This window comes from Grus americana, chromosome 18 (genome assembly GCF_028858705.1).
Source record: "Grus americana isolate bGruAme1 chromosome 18, bGruAme1.mat, whole genome shotgun sequence".
Taxonomy (NCBI): Eukaryota; Metazoa; Chordata; class Aves; order Gruiformes; family Gruidae; genus Grus; species Grus americana.
The window spans coordinates 12,450,347-12,472,322 of record NC_072869.1 but is presented as its reverse complement, the minus strand read 5'-3'; the positions used below and the strand labels follow the sequence as shown (position 1 = coordinate 12,472,322).

Here is a 21,976-nt window from a genome sequence, read left to right as displayed (position 1 = left end):
TGGCCTCCCTCTCGCTGATGTTGGAAATCTTTTCACTAGATTATTATCTTCATACAGTCAAATCCCTGCTGTCAGCCTCAGATTTGAGAGTTCAGAATAATTCCACATCACATACAACCTTCTGTCACCTCACTGTACTTCTTTTCTAGATCATTCAAAAATACACTGAGCAACACATGTACCAAAGCAGATCTTCTAGGACTCTAATCCATTGAAAAACCTGACTGTTTGTTCTCGTCCATTGCTTTCTGTCATTTAATCTGTTATTAACTCTTGAGAAGACTTTTCCTCTTATCCCACGGTATTCTCAAGCACGGTTGATGAAAGACCTCACTGACAATTTCCAAAGAAAAATGACTGCACTGCCTTGACAGAATCACTTCCATCCACACGTCAGTCGATTCCTTCACGGAGCGCTAGCAGACTCAAAATGCGTGCCCTCCTTTCACAAAAGCCATCTTGACTCTTCTGCTGCATTTTATAGTAATCCCTCACAGTGCACCTGCTCTACCAGCTTGTCTTTCACACCCCCAGCATCGTCTCTAAAGCCTTTCTAAAGACAAGTGTTGCCACCTTCCACTCACCTGGCACAGTGGCTGATTAGATAGATAGACTGAATTTCAGGGTAACTCAGCAGCTCTCTTTTAAAATGCCTTGAGTGAATATCGTCTAGTCTAGATTACTTTGTACCATTTCATTGATAAGATTTTATACAAAACTTCCCTGATTCATCAGTTTTAGGGAAATCATCAGAAACAGCTCCTACTCTGCATGTGGGAATCTCATGTCCTCCCCCACTACAGAGATGAACAGTGCAAAGATTAAAATGTCATTGGTTTTGTCTTCCTTGAGTACTCTTATATTTTGAAGATACACATTGTTATAATTTTCCAGCAATCTCAGCCTGAAAATTTTCCCTCCTTTTTATCAAGACATCAGATTACACAAGAAAAAGGATAATATTTTTCTGTTGCAAACTCTCCTTTCATCTAGCACAGGGGAGATTCTTGAAGCACACATAATACTTGTCTGGGAAAGAGAGCTACCTCAAGCTTAGCTTTGTCCCAAAAACTAAGGACAATTCCAGATTTGAGCCTCTTCTCTGATAGTAGGAAGGAATTTGTTTTTGTTTAGGTTTTTTTGGTTTGGTTTGGTTTGGTTTTGGGTTTTTGTTTTTAAATCTTTTTCTTTAGCTACAGTAAAGGAATTGACATAATTCACCAAAAGAAAACCAAGAGCAAAAGCAAAAAGAATCTCCAAACCCATCAAAGCCAAACATTTCATTGCACATACTTCCTCCTGGGAGAGAAGAAAAATACCTGCAAGCCCAAACTGAAGTTAGCTGTGGTCTTTAATGCGTTGCTGGAAAGCACATGGACACTCCCTTGAAAGGAAGACCCACCCTCCCTTCCCACTTTATCCTTGTCTTGGGGAGGACTCACCTTCTCCAAAGGCATGGTAGTGTCTGGACTTTACCCTGTGTCTCCTGCCCACCCCTGAGCTGCGCCAGCATCCCTTGTTAGGCACTTACACGCCAATACCAGCCAAGACATCAGTGCTAGCATGAAAGGAGCCACCCTTTGAACACAAGCAGTGTCTCCAAGGTGCACAGAGAGCCTGAAGGTGTGAGCTTGGCCACAGCATGATGGCAGTGCCGCAGTGCTCCGAGCCTGTGTCATGCAGCAGGGCAGACTCCAGTACACGCTGTGGGGGGTGAGATGGGTGAATCTGGGAAGGCTCAAGGAAGGTTAGTGCTTGTGCCAGTCTCCATCTCCTGGTTTCTTGCCATGGATGCCCTCACCAGCAGGGCAGAGGGATTTTGCTAATTGAAAGTGCCCCATAAAAACCTGAGTCCCTGATTTATGAAGGGCAGTGCAATTAGCCTCATAAACAATTCAAGAACATAAATCAGGAAAGGGCTGGCTGGCAGCAGACAGTGAAACATTAATGATCTTACAGCTGCTCAAAGGTAAATATTTCATTAGCTCCACCAAGTATCATTCTGACAATTACGTTAAACTGATGTTCGATGTTCACAGGTGTCACCCTGCAACTTAATGCAATGCTGGGACCATGTCTGTGTGAGCAGAACTAAATCCCCACCCGAGCAGCTGGGCAGTTGGGGTCCGCCAGCTCCCGAAGAAGTGTGTACGCCTGTGAGCCTGGGCACACGTGGACGTGTGTGCACAGTCTGACAGCAGAGAGGTGAGAACAGGAGTTCAAAAGGCAACATCTGTATTTCAGTGAAGAAACCAGCACTCCCCAAGCTGCCACGGGATCTCCCTGAGCGCCAAGGGCAGGAAAGCAGCTCTTCATATTGAACCAATGAACACTAAAGAAGTCCAAGCATGGTTGGACCAAATGTCTTAAGATCATTGGGTTCTCCTATAGAGAAGGAACTAGATCTACAGTGCAGAACCCTTGTTCTTCTGGCTACTAAATTGCATAAATTGAAAGCAAGAGGGCCCTGATCATTTTCTCAGTTGCTCACTCCTCTGGATCAACCATGCTGATCACTGGTATGGTGTTCATCACTTGCTCTACCTCAGGCACTTGTATTCCTTGCTCTCTAGTCATATCGACCCTGAATCTGTCAGGTGCTCAGCATGGTGCTCAGCCCCACGAGATCCTGGCTGAAGATTCTGGAGATTCTGCAAAAAACGTTGATTTTTCACATTGCATTTATCCAAAATGTATTTAGAGAAACAGAGACAGACAGGCAGAGGAGCTGACACAATAGCACATAAGGAAGTAGCAGTGAAATGTAGAATGCACAAAATGGCGCTGAAGAGGCATGTGGAAGACATTTGATTAGAAAAGCACTATTAGAAGTGTGCCAGGGCCGCAAAGACATGAGGGATAGTCAGGAGTGATTGACAGAAATGGCTTTGCCAGGACTCTCGGCTAAAGGAAGGCAGAACTTGAATTCTGGTACGGGATGTGCAGCTGGACACTGCAGGGGTACCAGGGAGTGTGCAGCAGTCACACTGCTGGGAAGTGAGGTACAATATCTGTGTGCTCTTCAGAAGAGGCAAAAAGAAGGGTATAAGTGGCACTGAGTGCCAGATGGGGAGGGAAAATTCAGTTTGACAACTTGGATAGAACAAAATAAAAAATGGTAGCCTGGATTTAAAAACAAACAAACAAACAAACCCCTGAAAAACCCAAAAGTCTGCTCAAAATCCATGGGTGAAATAATTATGGGGAAGACATAAGAAAGGAGGCTACTGTAGGACCTGAAGTTTGCTGCAAACCTGCACAGCAGGACACAGGTTTCAATAAAAATCTTTGTGATGTTCTCAGTCATGTACCGCTGAGAAGTGCGTCATTGTGGGAGAGTTTAACTCCCACCTCCAGACCAAAGAAATAATACCATTGCTAATAGGAAAGCCCAGTTATTTCTGGATGCAACAGCTGACGTATTTCTCCTTCAGTCAGGAGGCCCACCAGAGGTTATGCTGCCTGGGACTGGGGCTTAGCTGCATAATGCAGACCTTCCAAAAAGACTCCAGCTAGAATATATGTTTAATTTGACTTCAGAGAACAAAAAGAAAGATAAACTAGGGAGACAGTCAGGGCATCAATGGACTAAAGGGCTCAGAATCTGAATGCTGGAAAACTTGGAATTTCCTCAAATCTTGAGGTTAAAACTATCAAACCCAATTGAAGGTTTTGGCTGATACTCTCCAAAATCAAGGTTTGGCCCTATTTTAGATGTATGACTCTTTGCATCATAAAAAGTGTCTGGGATATTTGGAGGAGTGACTGCTCTTTGCTTGGGAAGTTGCAACTATATTTGTAGAAGACTCTTGAGGGATGCTCTGCTGCTGCCTTTCTCTGTATCTCCAGACAGAACCAGTGGGGAGTCTCACAGGCTGGCTCTGCACACACCAGCCCCACCAGCTATGCCAGAGTCTACAGAGCTGCAGGACTTCATCTGGGGGGGCAACTACCAGCCCTTTTCAGCCATGGGCAGGCAGTGCTGTTTCCCTTTTTTGTCAGTCAAGAACTTATTGCCCTGTTCAGATGGGAGTGATCCAGCTTCAGCACCTGCCAACTACCCATGAGCAAAGCCTCACAGGGTCCACAGGCTATCTGCAGAGGATATGAAAGTTGGTGTTGGCTTTCCAGGGCTGATACTGTCCTGGGTTTCTGACAGTCTCCTGAAGGACAGGGCGATCCCTCATGTAATCTCATAGATGTCAAGTGACAGCCATAGTGCTATACAATCACTCTCTTGCATGTCAGATGGTATCACAACAACTCATGACAACTCGTCTAATCCCTCACTACAACGCTCCCGCCCGTAAGGCATGAGAACAGCAAGTGTTGATCAGAACCCATACTTATCTACCCGAATCCCTTGATGGACAAGCCCACTTGGAACCATGTTAGGCAAGTGGAGAGTGGAGGCAAGTGGAGAGCTAATGTTAGAACCATGTTAGGCAAGTGGAGTCATTAGGCTGACTCTTAGTGCTGCCGTGGCAGAGGGACTGAGGACAAAAAAGGAAGGACAGTAAGGCAGGTGTGAAAGGAAGGCTCTTCTTCCACCTTAGCTCCTCCAGTCATGTCACACCTGAAGTTCTCTGGGGTCATTCCTGTACCTCGTAGATGCTCATCAAGAAGAACGACTCATACATAGCAAGTAGCCTCAGAAGAGACAGGACATCAGCGAACTCTGTGCTGCGTGGTTCTGCCAGCACCAGGCGCTGAAGGGATGCAATGAGGGCAGTCGGAAACCTGGAAACTTGGAATAAGAACCTCTGAGATTCACAATGACCAACCCCAAAGCAGCAGTGGGACACTTCAGAGACGGAGGTAGTTGGAGCTACCTGACTGTAGCCTGCAGAGCAAGAGCCCTTTCAACTTCCCTCCTTCCCCCCCTACACTTCCTGATCACTGAATGTATTAAGATTTAATAGAAAAACTTGTTCTGCTGAGCTGTGCAACCTGGATGCCATACTCACTATGATCCCAAGCAGCCTGCAGCACTTCAGTTTGCTTAATGTTGGACTTAACCTACACCATGGACACATCTCCGTACCTTTCTTGCATTCTCCTATCATCACAAAGACTAATTCCTTGCAGAGTTCCCCAAAGACCTTTCCTATAAGGGCCATAGTACTGCTTGCTACAAGGAAGATGGGATGTATAGGTACCGGAATTCTGAGTGCAGGCTGCCTATGCGAACAGTACAGGGATCTGGCACATTATCCTGGGAATGATCGGGATTTCAGGTCCCTCTGGTAAGCATGACATAGATGGTAAAACTTGCACCCTGCCCATGGAGCTTGCTGAGAAATGCTTTCTCGGTAGGAAAAGCTGTGGATCCTGGGAGGAGAGATGTGAAATGAAAGAAAGTGCCACAGAGGCTGCATAACTGCAGTTGGGAGACATTGGGTAGAAAGTCACAGCTTCGAGAATTAATATTTATCTTACAGCCTTTTCAGACGGGTCATTCCGAGCATTGGGGCACTGCTCTGTGACTGGCAGTAACTGAACATCTTGCGTGGGGTTTGTTCTAGAGAGCAACAGTTATCCACAGAAGTGATTTAACACTAGAAGATAGAGGTGTTGGCACAGCTGACAAACCAGGGACAGATTTGGGGAGAGAGCTGCAAAAGACCATATATTAGAATTATTTTCCTGAGGATTTGATGAGATGTGAACTACGTTATTTGCTAAAGTTGCAGTGCAGAGCCTTGTCCAAAGCCCAGGAGAGTCAGAAGGAATCTTTCCATTAACTTCTCTGATTGTAAGTGAGATTGTGACAGATGTACTCCCTTTTCCTTCCTCCTCAAATATTTTAAATCAAACAGAAAGTGTAGTTAGATTTGTCCTTTTATGGAGGAGGGCATTGCTCCCTCTTAGATATGCTCATATAAATAGCCACATGGGAGTCTTTTCAGGTACCTGCAACAAGTAAGATGGTCTGAAAGTAATAAAGCTTCAGAGAAGAGGAAATGAAGCAAGACCCACTAAATTCCCAAGCTACACACACATGGCTGGCGTGCCAGGAGAAACAGGGACTGCACCAATGATAAAAGCTGTTTGCAGCCAACAATAAAAGTTGCCTTGAGATCTTCAACATAAGCCAAACCTTCCTGCCATCTTTCAACCTAGAAACAATCCCTTGCTGAAAGCCACCAGAACCATCCCCCGGCATATCGCAGAAGTGGGAATACCCTGGGGATGTGAGTGTTGTGGAGGGGAAGCCAAGCTGCCTCATGTAGAGAAACGCTGCTGAAGGAAATGGGAAGGCAGCCCTGCAGCCTCTTCCTTGTCCCTTTGCCATGGCTGAGCAGAGCTTGAGACAAGACAGTAAGAGACAACGGGCTAAGCCTTTCAGGATTTAAATGCCTAAACCAAAACCCTCATCAACCAGGTTTTCAGAGATCAATATCTTCTGCTGGTGATGCTCCCACTTCCCCTAGCCAGGATCTTGCAAGGTCTCTAAAGGCTACACATCTGGGGTCAGATGAGCTATTCATTACATAGGCAAGGATTGATTTATGAGATGTTAACCATGACTTCCCCAGTATCACCTTTATTCTCACATGTCTGTAAACTGAGCTGGTAGTTTTCCATGACAAGGTTGCAAGAGTTACTTACAGCTTTGCAGAGCCTGTGTACCACTGCTCTTCATGGAGGCTGTGGCCAGTGGTCAGCCGTGGAGTTCACTGCCTCTGGTGATAATGCCAGGAATAAAGTAGTGAACCTTTGTTTCAGTACATTTTTGCATAATTTTAAAGTCAGCAAAATCAACTGGGCAGCAAAGAAAGGAAGCTGATGAAAGCAGAGCATAGATTTAGTTGCAATATTTGGGCAAGGGTCCAACAACAGGGGAAGGACAGTTTACTGATTATGGCACATTCTTAATGGAGTATTGCTTCCAGCTCCTCACCTCTGTTTACACTTCTATAGAGTGTGATAGGATCAGCAATGATGAAATGGGGGAAGCTCAACATGTAGAATGTCCTTATAAAGATTTCATTCTTCACAGTGTCAAGAGCAACTAGTTGCATTACTTTCTGGAGGCAAATTTAATTGTTGTCAATACCAGTTGCAAATTGGCTTTAACATTTTAAATTGATGTTTTCTGTAAACTGCTCTGATTAATGGAAGAAAACATTGTGTTTCTGCCTTTCATCTGAAGATCTAATGCATTTTACAAACAATAATTGATCTAGCAAGACACATAGAGGCAGACAGGGAGAAGCAAACCTGCTACAGAAATGATTTTACCCTTCCACAGTGCCCAGTAGAGCTGCAGAGCGGTACAGGACAGAATAGGTGGTTAGACAGTGGGCTTAGTTGTTTTTTTTTCCCCAAGGAAACTCCTGAGCAACTTGAAACTAAAATACCTTAACTGCAGGCAGAATTGTTTTGATTGTAAAATGCCACCACCATGTCAAATTTGAGTTCTGGAAACTCCCAAACCTGCTGGCTTCAACCTCAGCCCACTTCATGTCAAAGTGCATGTAGCCTTGAAGGTGCTGATAGTCAATCCCAGCTGGACACCAAGTTCCCAGAACATCTAAGCACATGCTCTCCTGCATGCTTGCTCACAGGCAGCCTCTAAAACTCCTACTCAAAGCTACAGTTACATGGGACACAGCTCAGTGATTATAAACTCAGCACTGCCTAAACAGGGTGATGCCTCTCCACCCCGCTCCTGATTGCACTCCTACATTTCATCATATGTTGAATAACCTTTTCCTGAGCTGATTTTGCTGGGTTAATGAGTTAAACCAGCTGATGGAGGGCTGTGACAGCACCAGAGCCAGTGCCCAGGGCAGTGGCCATGGCAGGAGAGGATGTGAGAAAAGAACTGAGACCTCTGCTTCAATGGCAGAAGAGTCATTAGACTGACTCAACTGCCTGTAAAACTGGAGCTTGAGAGGAAGAATGGGCAAGCTTGCAGACTCAAACCAAGAAACCAGTCAGGGCTCAAATCAAAACCTAAGCAGGAGCATGATTCCCCTTGCCTACTGCATCCTCAAGCCCCAGGAGACTTGCTGCCCTCCCATTGCTGGGGTTGAACTTTGTGTTGCCCCACCACCAACAACTTGTTTCCCAGGTGCCCCAGTTGCTGTCGTGCCATCTCAGCACTCAGTAGTGCCTGGGCAGATAAGCAAGTGCTGAGCTGGCACGGCAACAACTTCAGCTCAGACATGCAGTGCTCTCCAGGGAAAAGAGTATCTCCCAGTCCTGCCCTTTCTCATGGCACTCCAAATTCTTCAGAATGCCTGTGCCAGATACCTGCTGTAACAGGCTGCTGCTCCTGATCCTTTCCCAGATCTGGAGGAGAGGACAGAGCACAGAATGAGGGAACCACCTGGCTTAAACATCTTTCCTTCCTGTCACCCATGACACAGACCTCGTAGCATGAGCAACATGGGACAAGGGCATCAACTGGCCTCCCCTCTTAGCTGTTACACTCCATCTCTGCTTTTGTATGTTCTGAGAACAGTATTTCTTTGCCATTCCCAATCCAGCTGTACAGATTCAGGAATTGGGAAAGCATCCAAATCTATCAGGTTGGACCTCCTACACTCAAACGGTCTCCATCCTCCAGTACCTGCTCGCTGCTCCTGCTCAGCGCTACTGTGACACTCCTGGCACCCATCAGTCCCACTTCCCAGGACCCCACAACCCCACCAGCCTCGGGATTTGCTCTTAAACCCAGCAACTGTTACAAAAATCAAAGCCTGGTTCTGGCAAGGAGGCCCATGCGCTCCCACTCCTTTGCGTTAGCAGCAAGCAGGCGGCACGGGGCACGGGCAGCTGATGCTGCTGCACGGTGAGATCCAGGGCATCACTCAGCGTGTTGCAGCACATGCCCACAGCCACTCCGTCCCCTGCAACATGCGGGTCCCTGGCTGGTTACACACCTGCATTAGACTCCCAGTCGCTCTTTCCCCATTAACGCCTCTTCTCCACTGGAGTGTGGTGCAGAAAAGCCCGCTTCAATTAATTTCTGCATTCTCCATGTGTTTTGTTGTATTCTTTTCAGCAGGTTCAGTTTCACTGTGAAGCTTTGTTTCAAAGTAAATCTATATGCTTAATCCTCTCTCCTGCTCACAACTTGCATTAGTCTCTCTCTCAAAAAAAAGCTGTTACCATAGTAACCTACAGTTTCTAGATATCGCTGTGGATGATAAGCGCTGCCGTGCCTGGCCTTGTGGCTCTGGGACTGCACTCTGTCGAATGAATGCTAAATTCCACCAAAACACTTTTAGCAGGCACCTGATATTTATCCCATAGCTCTGGATGTTGCTACTCCGTCGTGGCTATGTGGTTCACTCATCAAGATACTGTTCTTTTATGTGTGTGTATACACACAAACTCCACCTACCCATTTTTTTCCCCACAGCAGTCAGACTTTTTTATTTTATTTTATCTTTTAATTTTTCCAAATTTGTCACTTGTTAGCTGTTTTGATGCATGAAACCTTGACATCAGTCATGGGAGATATTTGGACATGAGATACAAGAAACTGTTGCAAATGTTGTTGCTTTTTATTCTCCAGGAAGTTCACCGGTAAATAGATTTGCAGTGGGGATTTTTTATTGTCTCATGTGTCTTGTTAGTGGGGCATAGTTTTCCCGGAGGTTCTTTTTCACAGATTACCCTAAAACTTTACAGCTCAGTAAAACACCCAGGAGACCAGAATAAATCAGTAACTAGAGGCAGAAGTAGGTGCAGCCCCAGTCTCACCAAGGGGATGGAGAGGCTGCGTGGCTCAGGAGAGCGCTGGGGACCACAGGCTGTACTTGTCACTATTAGCAGGCAGCATGTCTTAAATCCTTACAGCTGCTCGTGATCCAACACCCCCACAGCACCAGGTCCTAACCAGGTCCTGCCAGCAACAGAAGAGGAAGGATGTCCAAAGCAGTAAGAGTAAGAAAGGATAAGCAAATAAATATTTAACAGTTAAAAAGATCTGTTTGGAATCCGGGCAATTAAGCTCATTGCATTGCAGCTCATTCGCCTGACTTTCCAACCCAGCCCTTTCTCTTGTGTTTCTTGGATGACAAGTATTTCAGGACAAACTCCTTGCTTTCCAATGCAAGTACAAAAGCTCTCGCTTGCTGTTAGGATACAGGATTGAAGGGGTCAGCTCTGTGCCCATGCGATGATGGAGGAGGAAGCATCCCTGCGCATTCAGAGCAGGACTGAAGCACGCACTGCAGCACACGTCCCCTGAGAGGTGCCATCCTGAAGGGACAGTGATGGTCCCAGCGTGAAATTTCTCCCTCAGCATCTGGGCAAAGTGCATAAATTACTCCGAGACAGATACTCACAAGACTTTATGATTTTATTTTGAAGTCAAGGGAAGATGGTAACCCAATTACCTTTTGAAGTAAAGCCCTTAGCCTCTCTGTGCGCCCTTTCCCCATCTGTAGAATGGAGACTGGCAATGCCACAGAGAGTGGGAGTTAAAGAGCATCAGCTGCTCTCGTACGACTAGCAGTGAGTGAATACCTATGATGTCTAACACTGTGCAGGCTAACTTAGGTCCTAAGTAAGTGAGGAACCTAGATGCTTCACACCACAGAAGATAGCAGCTAGTGTCCTCTCTTAGCCGCCCTGCACCAATTCAGGCAGCATCCCCCTCTCCCTACTCTGTTGGACTGCTCCTCCTTTTTGGCAACGGTATTTTGGATGCCAGGACACTGAGTAACTCTTACCCTCAAAATGTTCTGAGACAGAAAAATCTGACATTTTCTGGCTGCTCAGAAAGCACACAAACTCATTTGGGAATTTCCTGGGTGGGAAAGCTGTGGGAAGCATTACGGAGGTAATGCCTCTGTAACGGAGGTGTGCTTGGAGGAGAAAGCAGATGGAGTGGCATTGAATTGCCTTTTCTTCTACAGATCCTAGAGGTTTCAAAGCTGGTCCTGTTTCTTTCTTTTCAAATGTCAGTGAATGGCAACAGGAGTACAGCAAAAAGAAAAACCCCGTTCCTGGAACTCTCTGGGTGTTTTCCAAGTGGTTTCCCTAATTCTTCACCCACCTGCACCTTAACTAGTTTCTTACAACAGAGCACAGGGGCTGTAAAATGCTACTGCGGGGACTGGGGGATCATTTTACACCTGCTTTGTATTCCCCTGAACAGCTGTAAATGACAACACAAACTGTGAAGCAGCAGGGAATTTGAACGCCTTCGACATACATTTCTACACTGATCCTCGGTAAATTAATTCAAATAGTTGCTGGGGATTTTGGGGAGAAGCTAGAGAATTCGATGAATGAATAAAGGAAGCAATTTGAAGCAGAGACCAGCTGGAGACTTGGGGGAAAGGAGAGAGGGGAAATGAAGAAGGATGGACAGGGAAAAGGTATATATAACCGGAGGAAATCTGAGGAGCCGACCGCCCTGGCTAACCCTGGTCTTTAGCCAAGGGCCAGAGCCCGTGCTGAGCCCGTAGCCCAGGGAGAGCAGGGCCAGAGCAGTCATCTCCTCCCCTACGCGATGATTAGGATGGAAGTACTCCCCATGCTGTTCTGCCTATATTTGGCTAGAGACGTTCGCTACAATTTCCATAAAGATTAAAGGCCTCTCCTGCATTTGTTCACATTCAGAACAAGCTCACAATATGCCTCTGGGTGGAAAGCACTGCTGAAAACAGCACTTTGAATATGTACATCTCTGGAACATCCTGACTCAAATGGCTTATTAAAAGCCTTCCCCAGATATATCAGGCTAATCAGAGCGCTAGCCTGTGTTGTTTGGTGCATTCAAAGTGGTAATCCTGTCAATAAGATGTTCTTCACACCTGCAGGTTACTCCCATCCCTAGCACAGGTGAACAGCAGAAGATTTTTCGCACTGGAAAATTATCTCAGTTTACCCCTGTGGTCAGCTCCCCACTGGCACATCTGGAGCTGGTTTCAGACCAGCGTATTCTGTTGGTGAGGCAATTTGATATTCTGAGAATTAAGAGGTCAAAAGAATATAAAACTAGGCCAGAGTCTTTTCGCCAGCAAGTACAAAAAAAAAAAAAAAAAAAAAAAAAGAGTCTTGTCATGATCTTACAGTCTCCTGATCCTGGAGATAGTCAGAAGCAGTGTAATTCCAGGCACAGACTTTACCTGCCTGCCTCATGCCCAAGTAGGTGACATCTGGGAACCCTTCATTGCTGAAAGTATTGCACAGGGGCAGCAAGGACATCCTTGTCCTGAACATATTTGGAGAGATTCTCCTCCAAATCATTAGACATCAGTCTAATGGTCCTGAGTATCCCCTCTCTCACAGGTTGGCAGTACTATCGAGGTGAATTGTATGAAAAAGAGCCAGTGTGGAAGAGCCAGAATGAGACTGAGAGAATAAAGGATCAGTTCAGACCACAGAGCATCATAGATTGGTACCAGCTCTGAGTGCGGGACATCAGCCTCCCTGACCCATCAGGATTTACCTAAACCAAGCCCATGACCCATCACCACAATAGTACAACACTGATTTACACAAAGTTCTGTTTCAAGTTTTTTACTTGGAGTCTTTTGTGGTTTGGTCTCAGGTTGGAAAACAGTAATGAGATGGCTTCCTGCATGACTGTTAATCGTGAGCTGGCTACCCCTCTCTCACCAAGGCAGTCAGAAAACTCCCATCTGACAATTTCTGTGGGAATTGAATCTTACAGGTTCTTTGCTCAGCCACATCCTGGGAGGAAAGCAAACCAACCCCTTGCACCTGACTTTCAGAAGGCTTTCAAATACCCAAGGATGGTATTGGAGGTAGTCATCTGAGCTGAGAACCTAGACTTAATTTTTCCACTAATGCTGATGTCCATCAGCATCACTGTCACAGGAACTGCCCTCATCTTTTATGACACATCAGTTGACTGTGGACATTGCAGGAGGATCGCCTCTGACTCAAACTCTGTCTCTTGTGCCAAACACAGCACCTTCCTCTATGCAAGCACATTGCTGCTTATGTATGACGCTTTCCAAGCCCACAGGAACTAGTGACCTTTCTCCCATCTACCCTCATTCTCGTCTATATTTGCTGGCCATCCACTGAACAATGAATGGCACTGACCTTCACAGGAGATGTCAGGACAGATAACGTGGCCAAGGAGAAAAGATGGGGAAAATGGTGCTAGAATTTCCCTTCCGACACCCCTAAAGGTGCTCCTGTGATGGAGACATCAAAAATGCCAATATTTAGCTAGATGAGATGGATTTCCTGTAATCTCAGATTCATCATATTTTACCTGTTACTCACAATAGCAAACGGTGAACTAACAAGAGGTCTGTGTGGGCTGGAGGAGCTTTCCTGTCTACAGAGAGAGATGTAGCTCATACTAATTAGGTGGTGCACAGCTGGAGTGCTGTGCTCTGACCCAAGCAATCTGTAGGCACAGCTTTCAGCTTATCTGCAAAGAGCCTACCACCACCAAAACAGCAGCACTGTATAAAAGCAATGAACAGAAATGTTAGTGGAAGTGAGGGTGGGTGGAAGGGGAGATGAACTGTCCCCTGCTATCCCAAAAGGGCATGAGCTTTATTCTCAGAGGAAAGAAAAAGTGGCAATAATCTCTGAAGAGATGCTCTTCAGACGCTTGGGACCCTCAAGCTCGGCAGAATCCAGCGTGGGAAATGTATTCTGCTTCTGATAAATAGCCGGCTCCCACAATACCTGGGGAACATGGGTATTTAAGGTAGTAGGCTTCAGCCTTCTTGAAAACCAGCTGCCTTGTCTGAAGAATGACAATTGTCCCCCTGTCCAGGGCAGAGAGTCCTAATTCTCTTTTTCCCTTAAACAAGCATTAGTTACACCTGGCTTCTTCCATCTCAAAGCTCAACAGAGAAGTAGACTAAACTTAGCACCAGGCCCTCCTGTCCCACTGCAGAGCTTAGAGAGCTCTGAAACCACCTGCTGTGAAGGGCCTGGGCAAACGCATGGAGGACTTTGCCTTGGTTGTGAACTCTCCTTCAGGCATCAGTGACAGCTGGAGACAGTGCCCATGTCTTGGTGGACTACCAGAAGAAGTTGTACGTTCCCATCCTGTGATCACCTGCTGTGACCATTTGAGCGCTTGCAGGAAGGGTGGCAGGTGGCACTGGGAGATGGACTCCTCTCCATACCGCATCAGGAGACACCAGGCACCACCCAGCAAGTTCAGTGCCGCAGGCATGCCCTCAGCAGCACCTGCACACGCTGCTTTGTTTGGACTCTACTGCCTCAGACACAGACCAACTCAATTTGTCATTGTCACCCACAATCATTTTGTTCACTGACACCAAACAAGCCTAATGGAAAAATGAAGCCATGGTTTATTTAGCAAGACTTAAGGGCACCCTTCTAGTTATAAGTTTGGAAACAAAAGTTCCAAGTAAAACAAATATAAATCTCAGTCTCAGCCTGTGTGTAACAACTATAGTTTCTTCTGGTTGCTTAATCGCTCATAGTCCAGAGTCCTGAGACAAACCACAGCCAGCAGACCTGATACTTCATATCCTGCTGCAAAACCCTACAGCTGTGGTCTTCTCAAGCCAATCTGCAGCACCAGTGAGCACTGCTTTTCCTGGATCCCGCTACTACATGCTACCGCCTCTATTTCCCCCCACAGCTGTCCCTCATTCCCCTCCTTTTATTTCTTTTCTTCCCCACCCCACCGCCCAAAAGCAAGTATGGATGGTGACCCTTCTTCTACTTCCATACTGGGGCTTACCAGCTTTATTCTAGTTTAACGTGCTATAACCATTCTTGTTCTCCAACTTTTACTTCCCTCCCAAGTTAAAAGATTTTAGCATTTGCTTTTACAATTTCCTGATCACTGCAATAATCTGAAGATTAGCTGAGTAACAGACTGTAGTTATGACAGAGCATTGCCCTATCCTGCAAATGAAACTATAAAAAACATTAACTGTATAGCTGTTTTATGAGCTTATGATCTTTTGTAAGTGATTAGCTTTCTGTCTTACATGATATATGAGGACACGTTAATAACGGACACAACTGAGCCAGGAACAAGTTCTTTTGGGCAAGCTACAAGAGCAAGTTTTCCCTTCCCAGCTCTGGCAAGGGCTGGGTGTGACATGCGGTCCAACTGGCTGCCCCGAGGCAGAAGTGATCAATTACCCCTGCAGCTGCCAACGGCCATGGAAGCTGTGCTGGAAGTAAAGTCCCTCTCTTTTGTAGCTGGGTTTATGAGTATCTTCTCTTAGTGGGCTCCTGTTGCCTGTGGCCTGCCTGTGGCAGCCCCAACTGAACTGTAATGGCTTTTCTCCTTCACACGATATGGGCAAACATACAAACAAGCAGAGGCTGAATGAACGGACCATCATCTTTAAGAGTATGCCTTTTCCTTCCCAGCCATTTTGCCTCGCTCATCTCATGTCCCTGTACTCAACAAGGACCAGGCAGACTCCTTACCAGGTGCTGTCACTTTGTAGTGTGACCCTTTGTACTAGCACCCACTCACGATACTTGTAATCTGGTTCTTGCATCCTCATGTGCCTTCGCTAGTAATATGTCTTAAAAATGTCCATTGGAGCCATCAGCTACCGACAGATACCAAAGAATACTGCAATTAGCAATTTCCCTCGCAAACCTTCCCATTTGCCTTTTCTCAGACTCAATAGTCCCTAAACATGACACCTAATTCAGACTTCCAGCACCCAGCTGTTGTCTTCTGCTGCAAGCAAAGAATTTCTTCTGCATCTTTATTCAGTATTTGCCTGCCCTAACTGACCAACGGGAGCCAACAGGAAGGGATTTGTCTCCTCATAAGGCTTATATTGGAGCTGTTCTCTGATGGTGCCTATACCCGGTCACTGGCGGTAAACCCGTATTTCTATCCTGGGGCAGCATCACATATCCTCTCCAGAACCAGTCCCAAGCCCTAGATAGGCAGAAGCACCTTTCTCTTCCAGAAAACTCACCTCATGTACTGTTCTCCAGCACAACATTTTATTCTACAGGTATAACTCTCTGGCATGCAAAATTACAGGGTTCACTGGCCTCTGAGTGAAAACTGGAAAACAAAGAAATCCTTCTTCATTCTCAGGGAAATTATTTTGTTCCCAGCAGTAGGGGAGGCTTCCAGAGAACACAGTCGCCTGGTCCTGTCTCCATGGGATGATGCACATTGCAGCAAAACCCTTCTAATAGTCACCGCAACGAGGCAATGGAAACCGAACAGTCTCTCCTCAGTCACGGGCCCTTCCCACAGAGAGCAGAGCACATCGAGTCCCGCAGGTTGTGGAGCAGCCTGAGCTCCTGCTAGCTTCTTTCAGAAGCTTCCCCAGCAGGGACCATTAGCAAAACCTCCTCTGATTGCTGGTCGACACAGGTCAGGAAATGCTGCCCAGAAACTCCTGTGTGAAGCTGAATAGCTTGTGACTGAATGAGGGCATATCTTTGAGGCACACACCCAGTCGCAATTGAGAGATGGCAAGTGATGGGAACTCTACCACATCCCACTTAACAAAGGTGGTCAGCAACCATCGAGACCTGGTTTGGACAATTATCAGTATATGAAGCATTAAATAAACCAGAACGATACCTTTACCTAAGAGGCTGGCATCCTCGTGCCACTGGGGAAATCAAGGCAAAGAGCAGTCAAATGACTTGACCAAATTCACCAAGCCAGCAGAAGCTGGAAAAAAAAATTGCATGTCCCAATTCCCAGGCCAATGCTCCTGGAGGACCTCAGGCCAGTGTCTTTAAGCTCCTGGGATACTCTCTAGGTCACCTTCCACACTTTCCTCTCGGAACACGCCTCTAGTTCACCTTAATGAATAAGATGGCCCCAATTATGTGAATTTCTTTCTTCTCAGCTGCTGTGTGCAGAGAGCCCAATTATGCTTTATAGCATGTGTGTTTTGTGGAAATACACAATGTCCTAAGCTTAATACAAGCATTTTGGTATAAGCTGAATTTATACCTCACTGATTCTGAATTTTTAAAATGCCTAGAGAGAACAGCCACTCTGCTCAGCAAAAACCCTAAAGAATCATCAGCACTGATCCTTGCTCTCCTCTGCTCTATCTGATTGTCTTTTAAAGCCTTTTATTATCCTAATTTTAGGTTTACAAAATCCACTATTGTAAAGTACAATGTTCTGCTGGCTTCTAACACACCACCGGTCCGACGACCTCTGAAGAGAGAGAGCAGGAAAGCAGCACTTACCTGGGTTACTTTTGGAGGTGCGCACAGGGGTGTAATGGTTTTTGGAAGATGTCCTGACTGGGGTGTTTTCTTTGGGGGAGGTATCTATGGCCGAGATAGTCTCTCTTTCACAGTGTGCTATTGGGATTGGTCCCTGCTGCCTTAAGATGTCAGCCAGAGCCCTGGGAAGAGAGAAATAGGGAAAAAAATGTATTTTCACACAGCAGCTAGAATGGCATTCCGTATTTTCACTTCCACAGTCACTGTGCAAATCCAGCAGTAGTTGGATTTCTACTGTAAAAAGAAAAAAGCAACAATAACAAAAAAAGATATATGGCTTAAAAGCTCCGTTTCTTTTTGTGTGTCTGCTGCATGTATTTACAGGCTTGCCTGGCTATTTTTTAGGTTTTCGTATGCTTCCACTATTTCACTTCACCCCAGGGTTATGTTATCTCTCCATCATTTTCCTTGCTGTCAGGGACAGTGCATATAGACTGTTCTCCACAGTGTAAAGCACTGCCTTCTCAAAGAGTCACCACTGAACATGCCAGAGCCCTAAGACTCAGGCACTGTGATCTTCTAAAGGTTACACCAAAACCACCCTGCCCAAGCCAAACTTCTTTAAGCCTGAATCAGATTAGGAGTCCAGTCCCCACACTCCTTAAATTCTTATTTTTTGCACAAGAAAATACACAGCAGTGGTGGGAGTGGGTTTGTTAAAGGAGAAGTAGCAGTCCAGAAGAAAAGGATTAAACAATTTTCATCAGTTAATGTCAACACGGCCATTAGCCTACCTTTAGCTTTTTGACCATTAGGGATTTCTTTAATGGTACTAAGGTCTCTCTGCTATTCTCCAAGAAAAAGAAATGTCACTCAGTTCAGTTGCATCCAATATTTTCCCCTTGGATGAGTGGATACTCAAAGATTTTTTTCCTCTGTGAATATCATGGACACAGTGGAACAATTATAGCGTGAAATGCACTGATTTTCTTAGTGCAGCCACAAGCTATCTCTTGAGCCATAGGAAAAGGAGGGAGGGGGTGGCTTCTGTGGATTATAAGGGACAGTGACATTTTAAAGATGATAGAGTTTGAAAGGTTCTTTTCTCTTGGCAGAGGGAATATGCCTAATGTCACCTTGGGTACCAAGAAATATGTAAGAAGGAGAAATTCCTTCATTGCATATTGATGAGAATGATGTTGGTGTTGCTCATATCTACTAGCATTCCTTAAATGCCATATTTCTAGTCTTTCATATGAGAAATAGTTTGGGACCTGAGTCCGTTCCATTTTCCAAATCATTTCCTCTACAGACTGCTTTCCTTGTGCATAATGAATTGCAACACTAATGTGCTCTACAAAAGAAACTCTTGGAAGATCTCAGAGGCTCCAGAAGAGGATTATGTTAGTTCACAACCACCCTGTACAGAATAAGAGTATTTTTAACTTTATTTGTTTATTTATTGTTTATAGAGAAAGCAGGCATAGAGGCTATAACCAATCATGTGATAGATATACATGCACACATATGGGTACACATGATACGCATGGAGTAGAGGGGTTGTCACATGCAGGGACATGAGAGCACTGATTTTTTTTGGTGCTAAGACAGGCTCAGAGAGAGGTGAAGGTGGCAGCAATAAGAGACAGACACTTAGCCTTGTCCCAAGTCAGGGCTCCTTTTGTTTGCTCCTATGGTTTTTCCTTACTGAAGAAGAGGAACTGGTATTTGGTGTTCTCCAAAAGATGCTGAATTCCCACTGATTGACACAGACCTGTGGGTGCTCACCATCTTTTACAATCATGCCTGAGGTATCTCAAATTGGCCACCAACTTACAGGACATATTGAATTTTTGGCCCCCTGCCCAAGGTTGTACAGAACGTGAGTGGCAGAACAAGGTCCTGAAGCTGGGGCCTGAGGTCCCTACCCTGTGCTACGTGATACTGCACGGTTCCCTCGTGAGGAGAGGATTCATTCAACCACCAGTAATCCTGATGGCTCTTCTAGGCAAATACCTCCCCACTGCACAACAGATCTTTGCTGATTGGGGAGGATGTGGGAAGCTAATGAGGTCTGTCTATTTGGCACCAGCACCCAGTACATCCCGTTGGAGACAACACATTTTCTAAAGACAGCAGGTTGGCAGAACTGAGCCCTCAGTACATATCTCCAAGATATATTAAGCATCAGATGACCATTTAATGGTATCTGCAGTACAGAAATGCTAAGAGCCATTTTTCAATCACAGAGATTGTATTAGGACCATTATTTACTAGCCCATAGTGGCTTGGGCTCATTTTGAACACTTGTCGAAGACAGTCTTAGTGTCAAGAGTGCAATCACTGAGAGTACAGAGTAAGATGACAGCGTGGATAACACTAAACACTATATACCACTTAGCTTAAAATAATAGAGCCATCTGGGCAGGAGAGGTCAGGTCAGGGACTGGTGTTCATTCAGAAGGGGCTGTGTGGGATGAGATATGCAGAGGCAGCACAAGAAACCCAAAGATGAGGAAGTGGATCTGGAGGTGCTGGTGGGATGGAAATGGAAGAGTACAAACCAGTTCTCCCCAGATCTGAGTTTGTTTAACCTGACAAAGACAGGCTAAGAGAGCACCTACACCCCAGTAATGGGGAGCTGCAAAGGAGACAGAGCAAGGCTGTTCTTGGAGGTGTAAGGCAAAGACGACAAGAGGCAATTAGCACATGTTGCAATAAGGGCAATTCCACTTGGTTGTAAAAGAAAAAAAAAGTCACAGTGGGATAGCGAAACACTGAAACAGGGACCCAGAGAGGCTGAGAGATCTCCATCCTTGGAGATTTTCAAATTCAGCTGGATAAGGCCCCGAAAAACCTCCTCTACCATTGAAGGTGGCCTTGCTTTAAGCAGATGGCAGGATGAGGGACCTCCAGAGGTCCCATCCAACCTAAATTCTGTTATGATTCCAAGTCTAGGACAACCTTACACTGCAGGTCACCTTGTTTCTCCTGATACTGTTGTCCTTTCTCCTACTATTATTACTCTCTGAATGGGGTTTGATACAGTCCTAAGAAGATACCTTCCCTACATCCTGGATGGACAGTTTACCTCCACTCAGTAAAAATAATTGAGGCAATTAAAGTGAATATACTCTGGAGCAATTGGAGCTGGTGAGAAGTGCCTCATCCTCTCAGTCTTTATCTACCTGAGAGCCAAACCCTGAGCCTGACGAAGGATGAGGACAAAACCATGTGTCCAGGATAATTTTCAGTTTGTGAACAGTTTCTCGTAAAACTATTCTTGGTTGTTCCTTGGTTACAGCCAGGACCTGAACTCACTAGTCCTTACCACAAACAAAAATACAACTGAGATGATAAGAACAAATTTAATCCCTTCTTTGTTTTTCATCCTGAAGGAACAGTAATAATAGCTACTCTCTGGGTTAGCTGTTGGTCACGACATAACAAGGACATGATTTCTAGTTGGGTGCCACATGGAAGAGAGCATGCTTACTTTCAAACGAACTGAAGAAATCACAGGTGGTAAGAAAGCACTGTCTGCCATGTCAGAGTATACATGACATAAATTGAACATAACCACCAAAAGCAGACTTAGCTCGTAAGTGTACGGGAATAAAACAACGTGACTTCAGCAGTGCTGAAGGTATCATCTTGTTATGCCCTAAGCACACCAAACTGTGTGCCCTGAGTGCTCACTCTTTGTCCTCTTCTGTAATGTCTACAGAGGGAAAAAAGACTGTTCAGCACCAGCAGAACAAAACAAAATAGGTGGAGGAGAAAGTCAAACTTGGATCGAGCCGGTTAGTTCCTTGCCAATTCAATCACATCCCTGTGTGTGATCCAGTTTATTTCCATAAAGCACAGAGGGCCGAGTCCCACGCTGGTGGAAGGTCAGTCACACTTAACTGAGGAAGGATTTCATCGGTATAAGTCTCTTGGGTACAGCTGCCTAATTGTCCACTGTAAAAGCTTCAAGCAGGGTAATAGAGTCGCTTGCAATATTTGGGTCTTGAATGTGCAGCCATTTGGGTACAATTAGTCCCACTGATGTCAACAGCATCCTAATCACCTGCACAAGGCTATGAGACACTTCAGAAATCTTTCTGTGACGACACATCTCTTATCTCAGGAAAACAAACCTCACTCACTGGAACGTGTTACCTGTGGCAGCGGATGGAGCAGCCAGAGTTGTGTAACTGCACAATCATATCCTGAGATAATGATTTATGACAGCTTTTTCATTAACGTCATTTATGTGAGAACACTAAAGCTTCTTTCCACGTAAACCCAGAATGGTGACATCAGGGATGTTGTTCCAGACCAGTATTGGACTGGCAGCGTGGGAGAAAAACCTACTGATATCTTGCATGGCAGGACATCCCAAGGCAGAGGTCCTGCTCTCAGGTACTCTCATGCAACTTTGGACTAAAAATGAGTACTTTGGGAAGAAACATGGTGGGATGAACACAGGGACCCTAATCCAAAGACGCAGCTGTGGCCATTTTCAAAAGAAAAAAAAAAAAGAAAAAGAAAAAAAAAGGGGGGGAAAAAAGGAAAAAAAGAAAGAAAAAAGTAAAAAAGAAAGAAAAAAAAAGAAGAAAGACCTTGTTGGAAATACAAAAAGCCAAAAGGGATGGCTGTAAGCAGTAGGGTAGTGAGGTAGTGAGGTTGGGCGTCAGCTGGGACCCTGAAGTTGGCAGATGAAATCAACAGACTTTGCTAAAGAGAAGAGGATGAAAGCAAGGGAAACTGGGAGAGGGGCAATGGCAGGGAGTGACAGAAAACCAAAACAGAACAAGAAGGTGAGCAGAGGAGCACAAAATGGAGGAAACAGACAGGAACAAACCGCAGT

General features: G+C 45.4%; 1 protein-coding gene across 5 annotated transcripts in view; it reads right to left on the bottom strand.

The window, feature by feature from the left end:
* Positions 1–21,976, bottom strand: part of SHISA6 (shisa family member 6) — a 266,219-nt gene that overhangs the window by 232,736 nt on the left and 11,507 nt on the right. For all 5 annotated transcript variants that reach the window (XR_008579807.1, XM_054846959.1, XM_054846960.1 and 2 more), the window contains exon 3: positions 17,143–17,303. Coding sequence is in view for 4 of the 5 variants with exons in the window: in XM_054846959.1 (XP_054702934.1) it covers positions 17,143–17,303 (161 nt within the window). In the remaining variant the exon portion in view is untranslated. The remainder of the gene's footprint in view (positions 1–17,142; positions 17,304–21,976) is intronic.